Below are 16,129 nucleotides of genomic sequence, written 5' to 3' on the forward strand. Positions count from 1 at the left end.
TCATTAGAAAAATTCTCGCCTATCTGAGTAGCTCAGTAGGTTAGCATGTCGACTGCTGAACTGTAGATTGCGTGTTCCGAGTCCAGCAGAGGTCTTGAAACTTTTCTCAGATTGCTTTCTACTAAAACTGCATTTTTTTGACTAAATAAAGTAAATTTGAAAGTTTTCAATTTTAAAATATTGCTGTACATATCCTCCACTTTTCATTCGTATCAAATTTCTGTAGTGTAGCATACCTCCTTAAAAACCCGAACATATTCCACAACTACATTTGGTATAGCAGGGGAAACATAAAACATATTAATGGATGGACAGGACAAAACACCACGTCTTTTCAGGGGAGAGACAAGGACATGATTTTCTACCTTTGTGATCGAACAAGACGAGCCAAGGTAACATGTTTCTCGTCCACGGAAAATTCTCGAATTCTTGGCGTCTCAAACTTTTCCCTGATCCATCGAGTCTGTTCCTCATTGTTGATGTGGGTATACTCAATTCCAATGTGTTTACAGTAAATGTTCTAAAGGAAAAAGTATATAAAAAGCTGTATTAAGAATATTCACAAACACAAGCAATTCCAATGTGTTTACAGTAAATGTTCTAAAGGAAAAAGTATATAAAAAGCTGTATTAAGAATATTCACAAACACAAGCAATTCCAATGTGTTTACAGTAAATGTTCTAAAGGAAAAAGTATATATAAGAAGCTTTATTAAGAATATTCATATACACAAGCAATTCTAGTTGATGACCATTTTTCAAGTTATGCCTTTATGAAATGATGTACATAAAAAGAAAAGCAAGAGGATATTTCTATGTCATTTTATATTTGATTGATTGATTGAGGTTTTACGCCATTTTGACAATATTTCAGCATTTTACGGTGGGATTTTATATTTGATCGATTGAATATTGTTTAGAGTCCATCTCAAGAATATTTCACTCATATGGAGACGTCACCACTGCCAGTGAAGGGCTGCAAAATTTAGGCCTATGCTCGGTGCTTATGGCTATTGAGCAGGGAGGGATCTTTATCGTGCCACACCTGCTGTGACACGGGACCTTGGTTTTTATGGTCTCATCTGAAGGACCGCCCCATTTAGTCACCTCTTATATTTGAATATGATCATTATTTCAATGTGTTTCAATAGTAATGAGTTGAAGAAGAGTTGAATTCTACGATCAATAGTAATGAGTTGAAGAAGAGTTGAATTCTACACGATCAATAGTAATGAGTTGAAGAGTTGAATTCTATACGATCAATAGTAATGAGTTGAAGTCTATACGATCAACAGTAATGAGTTGAAGAAGAGTTGAATTCTACATGAGCTAATCTGCCACTGCTACCATGATGGTGAAGAAATGAGATCAGGTCACTTCATATATCTTGCAGATTTAGCCTATCTATCATCCTTGGTGTTAATTTCAAAGGAGTTGTGAAAAACATGGAGTACTATAAACATGGAGTACTATAGACATGGAGTACTATAAACATGGAGTACTATAAACATGGAGTACTATAAACATGGAGTACTATAGAATAAAGTCCTACTTACCTCTAGTCTTCGGATAATTTCTCGCAAGGTCAGAGCCTTTTCTTCCCCTCCAATGTATGTCACACTATCATCAGGCAAAAAAAACTTCCGATCCAGGTCATGTTCTCCTACAAAAATCACCTAGCTTTAAACCAATCACTACTGAGTGGAATTCTGTGTACTGTTATAAGGTACATGATACACAAATGAAGCACGCTGTTCTATACATGCTGTTAATTACTGCAATTCTTGCATTATACTGCAGGGCTTCAAAACAGAAGAGAAGTCCATTTTGATCCCAGTCTCACTTTTTTCACAAAGTGTTGCTTTTATAAAAGCGAGACCAAGATCACTGGTAAGCTCGTCTCAGTTTTACCATCCCTAGATGTCCCAGTTTTACTATCCCTAGATGTCGAGATGAGCTAGACTTTGAATTCAGTCCCACTTTTTCTCATGAAAATATACAATGAAAACTGAAACTCAAGTTCAAAGCATAGGTCATCCCACTTTCATGGCCCACAAGCCTATATTCTTAAGATCTAGACACACTTTCTATATGTAAATCAGCATATGCATACAAAATCATAAACTATTCATACATTGCAAACATCTTTTTTTTTTTGGAAACTTGGTTAAGGCTAGCATTTTTTAATTTTAAAGTTTAAGAGCCCTCCTCCCAAATTTTTTGATTTTCAGAAAAAAAGAAGTGATTTTGGATTTTTCTTTTTCATTTTTTCATTCATTCATTTATTCGCTCAAACCACAATGGAAATGGTACATGAGGTACAATACAGAAATTTCATGTATCAATACAAGTAACATCAGAGGAATGTATATAGGAATGCAAATAAACATAGTGAAATAAAAACATCAATATATACAAAAATTTGAAGTTAAGTGTTAAGAGAATAGACTAATTCGTATATCTTTAAAATAAACGTGCACAGGTTTTTAACATTATTCGTTGACATGATTTCATAAAATTCATTACATTTGGTCTCGTACAATATTCTCTATGTAGGTATTCTTTTCTTATAATGGATAAAGCACTACACTCTAATACAAAATGATATTCATCTGCAATTTTTGTTTCATTACATAAAACACATAACCTTTCGTTATATGGTATACTAAACCATCGGCCAGTCTCTACTGGGAGGCAATGGTTCGTGGTACGAAATTTCAAAAAGATGCTACTGAGCTTTGAGTCATACTATGACTATGAATCTGCTTCAGAACTGATAACTACTAAAAGACACCAATTTCTCTTTTCTACACACAAAGTACAACTTATTTCTGTTCTAAACAATGTTGTCAACTTAACTAAATTCATCATTATTCATTAGAACATCTAAAAGCAGTGCCAGTGGATAAAAGATTTGGTGGGGGGGGGGGGGGGGGGGGTCAGCAAATAAACAAACCTTTAATTTGTATTTCCTTTCCCAACTAATACAGAACTTTAAGTATGATTTGTTTTGTTTTTTTAAAAAAAAAAGGGGGGTGGTGGTGTCTAAAATATATGGTCTGGCAATATCAAAAATGTTTTCAGTTGGCAAATCTGGCAATATCAAATCAGATTGTAAAAAAGCTAAGAGACAGAAAAACTGACAACTACACCATAACATTATAAGACCCATAATGCCCAAGTGTATAAAATTTACATACTAAACATAGCAATCATAACTTTTATTAAGTTAATTTTCTGTTATGCAATTGCATGTTTTAATTCATTTATCAAACAATCTTTTTCCATTATCTTATTTTTAACACACTCTTTAAGGTGCAAAAGCTCTAGACTGCTCTATTATGCATGAAGATATTTATCCGAATACAAGTGCTGCCAATAAAATTCATGAATGATTTATTCTCTATTCTATGTAAATGCCTGTACGCAGAGAGACTGTTTTGCTCTGAAATACAAGTCTTCTCTCAACAGCTTCATGTACACAGAAAAAACAATGAATGAGAAACAATATCAGATAAATATTTCTTGTTCAACTCAATTTCCTTGTGTCCTTTTTAAATACTTGAAAGCAATAATTTACATTTGACTCTATCAATGCATTTCATAAAATATAAACCTGAAAACTTCTTACCCTAAGGTTAACAAGTTCAATTTGAAAATGAACTAAATGTAGTTTGCTCAAAATCTAAAACTACTCAAAATTGTCAATCAAATAAAATTTAATACACGGATAAAGCATACAATACTTGTACTTCAACCTGTCTACCTAAACTCGTGGAAATTTCTGACAATAATCAATCGCTGGTACACCTCACTCAAAATAACTATAAAACCTTCACTACTGTAAACAAGTTAACACTGAGAACACTCGAGGTTTATGTCCTGAAGGTAAGTACCCTTCTCTTTCAATGAAAGGGGTATTCTAAAAGTTCAGCTTAATCTGTCTAAACTTGTAAGGTAAATCAAAGAAATCACATATGATGCAACATTTCCGCACCTGTATGGGTATTTACACACTCCAAATGTAACTTCACTGATTACATAAGAACCAAAGCATGCCTCTATTTCTTTATTTTGTTGCACTTCACTTTTCTTTATACCACTTTTCTTGATATCAATAAAACCTAGCTTCGTTAAGCAAGGGACAGAAAACAATAACTTAAGAGGCACATCTATCATCTATTACATAATAATGTCTTCTATCTCAATCTGCATTCCGGTACTCTTTGTCTCTATTCATTAACAAGCAACCCTACTGGGAACAGAAAATATTCACATGGCTTCAGTCACAGCATACAATGAACTTTTTTGATGTAAATGAAATACATACAGTTCAACAACGTTTACTCTCTGCTAGCCAGTGTAAGTTCACACACACACACAAAATAAATGAAACAAAAAATAATATTAAAAAAATAAAATCTTGTCATTTTCATTCGTAACACTAGACAAAATATATCCCCAGCATGCAATTAAACAGCAAATTCCTCAAGTTTGAAATCAATTTGTGTTTCCATTTAAAACTATTCTTTATTCACAAGCCAAGGATACCATAATTTTTTAAGTAAAATTGTGTAGCATTTAATTTCTTACACTACTGCACAACTAGATAGGGCATTAGCAAGTCAATACGCAAGTTCCAAGTTACCCAAAAGTTATTTTCCTTTGTCGAACTCTTTCGCATTTTATGATGTATGGTGGGTACACAATGTATACATTATATCGTAGACTGGCATTGTATATAACGATTACGTACGATTAATGTAATGAAAGCGTAACTTTTGTTTATATCAATCACTGGTATGCGTATTCTGGCCATATCAAGCATAATTTGTTTGAATAAGATCATCAAATTGCCTATTAAATCATTATTCGTTTCCTCTTTTACATGAGTGACCCTTTTATCAAAGAAAGATGGCAATTAACAATATTTGTTTGAGCCATTTTGTTATCCAATATTCATAAACTCATTAAAGTTGCCTTTCCCCCGAGATAGGATGGTCTCAGAAACTCTGGATATCATCTTTTAAGAAATAATACAACGATAGTAATTAGCAAATGTACCCACTGTCATCATATTTTACGGAAGAGTTCGATAAAGGGAAATAACTGTTGGGGAACTCGGAACTTCCATATTGAATTTACCATAGATTAAAATTTCAAATGAATGTTTATACTGACATGATCAACTACATCATACATGATACATGTGATAGGAAATTTTTAATTTTTCAGACATCTAGTTTTTCCTTTTTAAGACATCCATGTTTATTTAAGTTTTTTCTTTTAAAGTTACTCTCCTTGACAAACACTAGTAAATACTGAATGAATATTGGTATATAACTACAAATTGAAATTAACTAAGGGGGAATAACACATTATTGTGATAGTCAATTTCCTTGGGAAACACATGCAAAAGCTAGAATCGTCCTAATATTACCATCCCTATTTGTAGCTTTGAAATATTGTCATATGACTTTCAACATTATTTTTGCCTCACCACAATGCAAGTTACAGGCTGAACTTAATTTCTTTCAAATAAATTTTAACTGGAATTAACTTATTCATGGAGCCTAACAGGAGAAAATGCAAGCGACACAGTATGGCTCTTTTGTCACTTGAATCATCAAGGTCAAGTGAACAGTATTTTCACCAACTACAATTGTCATTGTTGAACTTCTATGACTCCAAAATACTTCGCAAAAGTAGCTATCAGCTAAACTTACATGAATTACGAATTTAATAACAAAAAAACTCATATAGAATGTGTCAAAAAAAGAGGAACTCCTGGCCTTGACCTTATAACTGACCTTTGTAATGTCATAATAAACTTAAATTTGACAATGACCATGTAATATTTCAACACTTTCAAGATACAGCATCAAATATGACATAGGCAAAAGTCATGTACACACATTCTTCAAGAAATAAACTGGAATACATCCAAAAGATTGCAAGTTTGAGTCTTGCAGAGATATTTATTTTTTGCAAGAGACATTCTACTAAAACGGTATTTTTTCATTAAACAGTAGGTAAATTTTGATATTTTTAATTTGAGATTTTCTCCGATATCATTATTCCTCCTTATAATTGTTCACTAATCAGCTCAGCAAAGGAAGAATTCAGTTAACCCAGATGTTATTTGTAAAGCAATAGCCTTGGGAGCAGTGACAGTCTACTGGAAATCAAATAGCCATCATAAGTGAAAAATCCCTACACTCTAGCCTGTTTTTCTCCAGGATGATTATTGATACTTTAGCCCATTACAAATCTAGTCTAAAACATTCCAACACTGGAAACAATTCCAATTTTATATTTCACTATGCCAATGTGTCGGTTAAAAATATACTATGGTAATAGTCCCCTATAATTTAAATTCATCATTCTCCATTTTAGTGCTACCTGATTCAAAAACGAAGAGAGAACTATGGCCACATGACCCCTATGTTGATGATTTAAGAAATTATATACATATTTGTTCCATATCTACTAATCGGTGCTTGAATTTTGACATAAGGAAAAAATCTGAAAACAAACAATTAAAATTTTGGACCTTATTCAATTTCAAAATCAATTCAAAGAATATCATACAATTTCCCTCCTACAGATATCATGCAAATCCCCTTTACACATGCATCTATATACTTTCTCAACACACATTCCTTATTAATAAGTTCATAGGATCTTGAGTACAAGATGGTAAATGGCACCATTAGATTAATGCAAACACTCTGAATATGTGATAGTATATCTTCTTTTGCATAAGCTACACAGGAAGATGAGGATTTGCTTTGATGAGCACTGAGTACAAAAATAGCATTAGTCTACAGAATCACGACTGTCCTAGAATTTACTCTTTAAAAAGATGTCCCAGGTTTTTCGGAGACTATTTGATAGGTACATGTAAGGTTCGATATTACCTCATGTCTGTAAGTCCAAGACTAGTATAAAACATGTCAGACTAGTAAACTCTCCATAGCACTAGTCCATACGGACTGGTGAAAATCCAGAAATCAATCTTGAATTGGTGAAGATTTTAACAAATTTGTCCAAGTCTCTTAGATGTTTGAACTTATGGTTGATTACCTGCATGGTTAAGTGTTTGCGTGACAGTGACATGCTGACCTCCCAAACACATGGACATTTATAAAAGGGGTCACATGAGTAACTCAGATTACTGTATGATTCTGAAGATCTTGAGAGCAAAATAAACTTTCTACTGTTGGTGTCAGAAATTGAATTGTGAAGTGTTTGGTTTGATTAAATACTATTGAATCAAATTAATGAATGGGCTCATTTTATATGATATACTGGATGGACTAGTGAACATCAATAGCCACTAGTCCATACGGACTAATGCTTGAAAAAGTTAATTCTGAACTTTGTTACATGTATAGACTTTGTTTACTACATTCTTAGACTGCTTCCAAACCCAAGACATCCTATGAAACACAATTAAGAAAACCTTTTTTCTACTTCAACTGCATTTTTAAAAAGTTTACTTTTTTCCAATACAAGTTAGATCACATGACAGAAAAGAAAAACTACTAAAAACCACACGACGTCTGGATACTGTATATTGAAATTCTGTATATATTTTTTATTTGCCAAACTACATTTTTCCCTATAACTGTGTTGTTTCAGCGAGATCAAAAAGTTCAATGTCTGACAAAAAACTAAATTCATATAGTTTTGACCAAGCCCCCCCCCCCCCCCCCCCCTTTAAAACTAAAACTAAATATGATGAATGTTGAAACAGATCGATTAACAAGTAAAATCATACAAGTATATTAAAATAACACTTTATACCTTTTCTACTGTTTATTCATACATGAAAGTGTTCATTAAAACTATTACATGTTCATTAAAATGTAACATTATCATGTGGTTTTTGACAGTTGCTTGTCTTTTTTCTTTTTCCACTAATATGTAATTGATGTTGAATGTTGAAACTTACGGGAGTTTTCACCCCCTTCCCCTAACTATTTGAATTTAGATTTTTATCCGATTTTGCCCCTAAACAATGTGCATCTCATTCCACTTGAGGCAATGTCAAAAAATATACAAATTAGTATGCAGTATTCAGACCTCATCTGTTATCAAAATAAATTCTTATTCGAGCACTTTTTTCTTCATCAAATAATATTAAATGTAATAAATTTTGAAAATAGCGATACGCAGACAGGTTTGCATAAGCAGGAACAAGAACAAAATACCACCACAACCTTGGGATTTTGTACACATACCATGTAGTAATTCTTACCAAACTGGAAATGATCGTAAGCTAGTTCGATTCCCATGTTAGAGAAAGTATGCTTATTTATTCCCAGTGGGTCTAAGTCGGCATAATGGTGGCCACGTTCCTAAGGCAACAAAACAAACAGGGAAACAGCGTAAAACTTAACATCTAAGCAGGCATATATATAACCTTTTCTGCCATTTCATAATGTGTGATCTTTGTCATGCTAAAAATAAAACTGTTTTAATCTGTGGCATTGCTGCAAATAAAGGCATTTGGTGTGCTTAGCACAAGATTGGATGGGTACACACTCTGAAAAATTCACCAAAGTTTTTTTTTAGTGAAGTACTTTATGCTAAAGCTTGGCAATTCAATGAAGCACTGCATAAGCGACAAAACAAGAAAACTATAGAGAGAATGTGGCTTAAGTCTCTCAAGTTTCTCCCCCATGTACAAAAAACCAACCCTGGTTTATGTGGTAGTGTTCTTAAAAGCCTTAAGCTTCAAGGAAAACAATGGAGAACAAAATTAATTTTTTCACTAGAAGAAATCACAACAAAAAAAAAAAATAAAATAAAATTTTGAGTTCTACTATTTTGCAAAAGCATTAAAACAAATAACAAATGATTTGCACCAAAGATGCTATGCGCTGAGTTGCAATATCAAATCAAACGACTTTTTACATTTACTTAAAATTTGATGGCCTTGACCTTGAAAGCAATAGGGTCATCCTCAAATTATACTAATGCTTTGGGTAAAGTTTAAATTTTAGTAAATGGTATAGAATGTGAAACTATTCTTACATGCGACCTTCACTTAGACCTTTAGAAAAGAGGTCATCCTTTGATTAAGAAAACATTTTAATATGGAAATGATGTACAAGCATTGACATCAGATAATCTTTGCTCAACTATCCATTGCACCTCAGCAGCAAATCTACACAAGTAAGTGATAATCAATACAAAATAGCTCCCATGCTTCAATATATATACCTATACACAAGTATGGAATCTGTTTTCATACGCTACAGGTGCATTCAAAAATACAATACCACATCTGCAATGGATATACCCACCAAAGTTGTGGGAGCTCAGCATGAGGCTTTTGGGACATTCTGAATCCAAGTCTGCTGAATGTATTCCTAAGGGGTCCAACTCAGCAATCTTATGTCCTCGTTCCTGATGGTTTGAAACATGGCATGACATGTGTTGAATACAATGAAGGTCTTGAAAGACCACATTATGAATGAAACAAGAGGCCCAAGGGCCACATCGCTCACCCGAGTCACCTTGGCTCATATTTAAAGATTTTCCCTATAGATATATTTGTATGCAAAACTTTGACCCCCCCCCTTGTGACCCCATCCTACCACACGGGGGCCATTATTTTAACAAACTGAAATCTGAAATATGTCAGAAAGCTTTCATGTAAATATCAGCTTTTCTGGCTCAGTGGTTCTTGAGAAGAAGATTTTTAAAGATTTATCCTATATATTTGTATGTAAAACTTTGATCCCCTATTGTGGCCCCATCCTACCCCCGGGGGCCATGATTTGAACAAACTTGAATCTGCATTATGTCAGGAAGCTTTCATGTAAATTTCAGCTTTTCTGGCCTAGTGGTTCTTGAGAAGATTTTTAATGACCCCACCCTATTTTTGTAATTATCTCCCCTTTGAAAGGGACATGGCCCTTCATTTGAACAAACGTGAAAGCCCTTCACCCAAGGATGCTTTGTAGCAAGTTTGGTTGAAATTGGCCCATTGGTTCTTGAGAAGAAGTCAAAAATGTGAAGTTTATGACGCAGACAGACAACGGACAAATTTTGATCAGAAAAGCTCTTTTGAAGAGCAAAAAAGCACTTCATGCACCAGTGGGAAGTTCAAACACATTTTAATTTGAAAATGATCTCTTTGTTAATTTTCGTATTTTAATTAAATTCACATACTGGATCATGAAAATGTGTGCAATGATGTAACATCATACAGCAAAATAATTTTCATAAAAGGTATAAGCTTCTAGAAACATCTCTTTACCATCATTTTAACATGACTTTTTCAAGTGCATAATTGTATATTTATTTCAACTATTGTATTTTATATCATTTGATTGTACGGCGTGGAACTTTCTTCATGTACATTATGTTTTAGATTTTTAAGTAATTTTACTTCACATTATTGATGTTTTGCTCGCATTGTTTTGATATTATCTGTCTTAATGCTATTATAATTTCCTTTTACTACTTTTATAACATGCTGTATCATTTTTATTGTGTGCAGTGCTTTAGAGTGGTTATTTATAGTCATATAGGGTGCTATATAAATAACTATTATTATCTCTAATAATTCCACTTTACACCTGTACTGTATCTAATGATAAACAACAGCACATTAAACCACATTTTCCTCTTCCTTATACTTGAGGGACACAAACACTCACAATTAAATTCATGTCATAAGGCCAAAACAAAAAATATGTTTGTTTCAGGTCGCCTCTGATTTTAAAAAAAAGGATAGGTAGGGAGGTTTTTTTGTGTTTTTTTTTTTTTAAATATTAAAAAAAAAAATAAATATGTGCCTTTGAATCAATGAAAATTTGATAGTTAAAGTTGTTATACAATGTGTTTAATAGATAAAAAATGGGTTCAGAGCACAATGTTTAATTGACAAAATACACAGTATGTGATGGAAAATTGAAAAAAATTAATAGGGTCGGTGGATATATTTAGGGTCGGTCGGGCGACCTGAAACAAACATATTTTTTATTTTGGCCTAATGTTGTCTGGACAGTTTGCTGTATGACGTTTATATAGTAAAAAAATGATGCAGCGGATTGTAAACAATTTGTGTGACCTTGTCCTAATTTTATATCCCGACATTTACCCAAACGAAAGAGCTGCTTGTGGCACTAAGGAAATGGGACATGATGAGCATCCTTAATCTACGCCGAGACTGAATTACTTTTAGTGATTACTGTGGTCAATGTGAGTAGGCAGCTTACAAAACTGAGAATGTTGTTACATGTTCCTACAGATGTCAGACGTTGATATTGAACAATTCCTAATCAATGCTGACTATTTTCACAAGAAATAGCAGTAAATACAACTATGGATGCTGAAATTGCTTTTCCCATTCCCAAATAACCAGGCAGTTCTTTCTTGTATGATTACTGTAATCTTTTACATATAAATATTCATGCATGTCCCTGGACTGGAGTAATTGTGCTTGAAATTAAGCATTAAATTGTGGATCACAAAGTCTGTAAGTGAAAAAACGGTGACCAATTAGTGAAGCCAAGATCCACAATTTCCTCTAGAAATGAAAACAACAACAGATATTTAAAGTACAAGGTGTTGAAAGAAATGAATCATAATGCAGGTCATCAAATATTCATGGGTTGATGGCAAGAACTTCCTGGATAACATTGAATGTTTTTATAACTTGTTTACAGAAAACAACTGCCACTAGGTATGTATATATACAATAAACATGCAGAAAATAACATTTGCATATTCCATAAAATTCATTTTTAATACTTTAAATTGATCTGCTAGTAAATATACGTTCCAATTATGAAATGTATTTAAAAATGTAGCATTTAAATGTCTTTTAAATATTGAACAATATACATCTTTTGATTGAACTTTAGACAGCGAAGACAAACTTGGAGGGCTGTTAAGGAAGTACCCACCTGATATGATCTGATGAGACTCTGTACATGATAGTATTCTTGGCTCTGTTTCTGCAAGTCTACAGAAGTGGAAGGCTGAGCATGTGGAATCAATTGAGATGGACTGGTGAATTCCCCATTTTTAAAATAGGCGTCCCAGGACTTAACAGAATGGAAAAAGCAGTAAATCAATTTAAACTGGACAGTATATAATTGTGCCTATATATATAAATACAACATGTCTTCCCCCTATACATTCTCTCAGTTCTCTAAAAGCTGGGCCAGTACATTAAAATGGGAATGTGTTATTCATGAGAAACAATTAATAATCAACTCAAAATTCTTCAATATGTTGTCACATATAAATGTCTTCTTTATAATCTATCACATCTGTAAAATACATTAAACTAAAGACTGAAAATGCCTTATTTTCACAAAATATTGCTACTTTTCTCAACTTTGAAGACACCAGCTCCATTCAGAAAAAAATATACAAGAGCCCTGTCTATGCTGAAATACACGAAAGTTGAAATAGTTACAGAAATAGAGTTACAGTGAAGAGAGAAAAGGCGGACATGTGTCACCTGCAAATCTTCCAGATAAAATATACACGTAATACAGAACAACGTAGAAGTGGAATTCTTAGCAAGACACAAATTTAGCGATTTTCCAATAAAAAATGGTTAAAGTGAGAGCGAATTCAAGCGACTTTATAATTCCAGGAAAGATAACTATTACCTTCGATATGGAATAAATTGTTAGCGATGTTCAATTCTAGCAATCTTGCCACTCTCACTAATAATACCAAAATTAAACCATCACTAAAAATTCTGCTTATACGGTAATTGGAATGGAAGAAAGTTATTGCTTATATAGTCATTTACTGGTGCAATACAGAAATATAGAGGGGGGGGGGGGGGTTCAGGTGTCCATCAAATTTACTATGACATTGACATCACTCATCAGATGCTTTATATGCATCAATAAGATATGTGGAAAGGGTGGGGTGGGGTGGGGTGGGGGTAGATTAGTATATTGACAGCAGTTTAATGAATATTGTAGTATTCGTGTCTGACATCCAATGAAAACATACAATTCAGGATTTTATCCAGCCTTTAGATATTACTACCCATTTCATATTTAAGGAGAATTTTTGAGAATGCAGTTGTATGCTTCCAGGGGGAGGAGTTCTCAGATTAATATATATAATAATAACTCAAAACAGGCATATAAATAGATTGATTACTCATTATTACCTATATATGTAAAAACTTTTATAATTATAGAAAATGATTTAGAATATATCAAAATGAATTTTGTTAAAATTTTCAATTTTGTATAGTTTCTACAACTGAAGGGGAATCTTTACCTGTGGAAGGAAAATATTTAAGTTTTTGTGAAAGGGGAAAGGAACACCACAAATACCAGAACTAAGTAAAAAGCACTTAGATTTAAATCCCTGAATTCTGAATAGGAAGTTCGATAAAACACAAAATTTCATTCAAAAATGTACATTAGAGTCCAGTCCCTGGTATGTTAATCTAAGAAATTAATGATTCTGCCACTTCAGGTTTTTGAAGACAAAATACATTAGGACATTGGGAACTTTCCTTCATTTAAGATGTTCTTATCACATGTCTACAATAACATGAACAATTCTTAATTTAATATCAATATGAATGGGAGTAGTAACCAGTAGCTACAGGTACCCTCCTCTTTCTCTATAATCTGTATGTGATTACTATTTTTTTTATACATTTCATAATACCTAACAAATTAGCTGATGTAATAATTATATTACTATTCTGTTTATTACATCATTCAAACAAACCTATGTACTATTAATTTCATAGTCTTACATCATCTAAACATCTATCAGCTGATTAGGAGTAGTGTATGTTAATATTCCCAAAAACACACAAAACACTGCAAGTTATTAACATCAACTTTGCCTTTTTAAGGTCAAATGGTTGAACCACAAACTGAATAAGAATAAGACAATATTTACACTGGTATTATCTAAAAATGCCCGATATTGAGGACTTGAACAGGTAGGGTCTTTACTCTTAGGTCATTTCACATGACCTGGTGAATTTCACAATCTTTATCAGGTGTTAAACATAATTATACCCAATGCGGTATGGATAAATTTTGAATAATTTTAAGCACTTGAAGGTACTTTGATTAAAGATATACAGTCTCTCAAATTCATATTATAACAATTTGTATAATAGAAATGATAATAAACTACTTTCTTAAAGTTAATTTGTTAATTGGAACTTGTCAGTACTCTTACTGATCAATTAAACAACAATGTCTCTGTAATCTGTGTATTAACATTACAGAAATGATTTCTGACTTAATTTTCTAACTAGCACGCACAATCCCCTATTCACCTTGTGCACACTAGACGGATCTTGCAGCCATGCTTCATACATGTGTTCTGTGTACACTGAAGAACTGCCATTCAGAAACGAGTGTGAAGTTTGAGTCCTCTCTGGAATGGTTTGTGTACTGGCACAAGTCCTTTGAAGTAAAATTCCAAGGGTCTGAGGTTTGGAAAGACCCGAGAGAAACGTTTTTGCACGATACATTTTCACGTCTTTATGAAATGCAAGTGTCTTTTGGTGTGACAAAAACTACACATATGCTCACGAGCCAGCGTGGCGATTTCCAACAAATCACCACAGGCACAACGCAGTGGCTGTTGAAAACTATTCCCTGACGGTGGTAATTGTTTTAATTCCCACCTACGGGTATGATTGTTCTCTTTCGAGATCAGTGATTTATTTCAATCCTCTTCAATATACAGGTTGTGATCGTAACTGTCAAGGTCAAGCGGCAGGGAAAAACCGGTAAATTCTCGGCGACTTTTCACCGATCGCTGGAAAATAAAATAAAACCAGTTTTAGATATACATGTTTAACAACTTTACATTCATTAAAAATCAACTTTTTGTCTTAAAGTTGTCCACAAAACTTACAAAATGTCGAACGAGCGGACACCAAGACCTTGCAGTAACTCTTCTAAACAAATTGGGTTTGCAACATGCAATCTTATTGGATCAATATTTTCAACCAATGAAATAATACGACACTGATTTCACAAGAGTTACCTCTCTTAGAACAGTCTCATATTTTACAACTCCTTGAAGAGTACATCTGCCCACTCTTTACAGATTCCAAAAGAATATCTTTTTTTGTCAGTAAAACTACTGTTAAAGATGAGTTACATTTTTTATAGAACATTTTATTTTCCAATCAAGGGTCCTCGAGGGGCAGCATGAAAATATACATACAAATACAAATACTGTACATATATATACAATACAAGTAAAGAGAGACGTGATTACATAACTGCTATAGGTACGAAAGAAATACCAGGGGCGGATCCAGGAATTACGGTTAAGGGGGGGGGGGGGCGCAACTGTATGAGGTAGGGGGTCTGGGGCCGACTTGAAACCTGGATTTACAGATTTTATAGGGCTTGAAATATGTCTCCTATGTAGTCATTTCTAAGTCATTTATAATGAAAGGTGAAATTATCAACATGACGCAAATTTTAAGGGTTTTGGGGAAAATGTAAGTTCTCCTAATCAAAGTAATTCAATAAATCAAAAGATTTGTCATTTATTTCTCTGAGAGTGAAAGAAATTATTGCTACTTTTATCCTTTACATTTTTCTAAACAAGAGACCACAATTTACCCCGGTTAAATTTGAAAATTTTAGGGGGGGTTGGGGTTCCAGCGCTGACCCCCCCCCCCTTTAAATTCGCCACTGAATACGTACTCACCATGTAAGTTTGAATTCAACCCCCACCCCACCCCTTGAGTTTAGTTAATGTGCGCATCGGAACATAGACCTACCTCCTAGACCATAAATACCAAAAGGTCCAAGACAGCGCCTTTGGGGTTGTCCGGAGTGGGGGAATAAAACCCCACATGATGTTTCTGAAAAACTTCTCTTTTTTTTTTTTTAATTATCGATGGTTACTTTCTTAAACGCTACCTGCAATGAAGTATATTAATTTCTTGCCGATTACAGTATATTATTCGCATGATTTAGTGGTGGTCATCTCCTATTTTTTCAAAGGAAAAAGCAGTCTACTTTTAGAAACGTAAGGTAGATGAGAACGACAAGGATCAAGTATAAATCCGCAGTGTTCTCTCTCTCTCTCTCTCTCTCTCTCTCTCTCTCTCTCTCGCCCTCCCCCCCCTCTCTCTC

At 33.6% G+C, this 16,129-nt stretch overlaps 1 protein-coding gene and 1 long non-coding RNA gene across 5 annotated transcripts in view; one reads left to right on the forward strand and one right to left on the reverse strand.

Moving 5' to 3' along the window:
* LOC125668059 (2-oxoglutarate dehydrogenase complex component E1-like) overlaps window positions 1-15,028 on the reverse strand; it is a 35,767-nt gene extending 20,739 nt beyond the window's left edge. For 2 of the 4 annotated variants that reach the window (XM_056163584.1, XM_056163582.1), the window contains exons 1-6: window positions 14,889-15,028; window positions 14,302-14,789; window positions 11,927-12,067; window positions 8,263-8,362; window positions 1,556-1,662; window positions 366-520 (exon numbers count right to left, since the gene is read on the reverse strand). In XM_056163584.1, coding sequence (XP_056019559.1) covers window positions 366-520; window positions 1,556-1,662; window positions 8,263-8,362; window positions 11,927-12,067; window positions 14,302-14,499 — 701 coding nt within the window. In that variant the 5' untranslated portion in view covers window positions 14,500-14,789; window positions 14,889-15,028. Of the gene's footprint in view, window positions 1-365; window positions 521-1,555; window positions 1,663-8,262; window positions 8,363-9,313; window positions 9,417-11,926; window positions 12,068-14,301; window positions 14,790-14,888 lie in introns of all 4 variants that reach the window. The other 2 variants (XM_056163583.1, XM_056163581.1) reach the window with 1 other exon arrangement.
* Window positions 10,669-12,326, forward strand: LOC130054285 (uncharacterized). The gene is made up of 2 exons (XR_008802589.1): window positions 10,669-11,219; window positions 11,885-12,326. It is a non-coding gene; the product is annotated as an uncharacterized LOC130054285 (long non-coding RNA).
* Window positions 15,029-16,129: the final 1,101 nt, after the last annotated feature.

This window comes from Ostrea edulis, chromosome 4 (genome assembly GCF_947568905.1).
Source record: "Ostrea edulis chromosome 4, xbOstEdul1.1, whole genome shotgun sequence".
Taxonomy (NCBI): domain Eukaryota; kingdom Metazoa; phylum Mollusca; class Bivalvia; order Ostreida; family Ostreidae; genus Ostrea; species Ostrea edulis.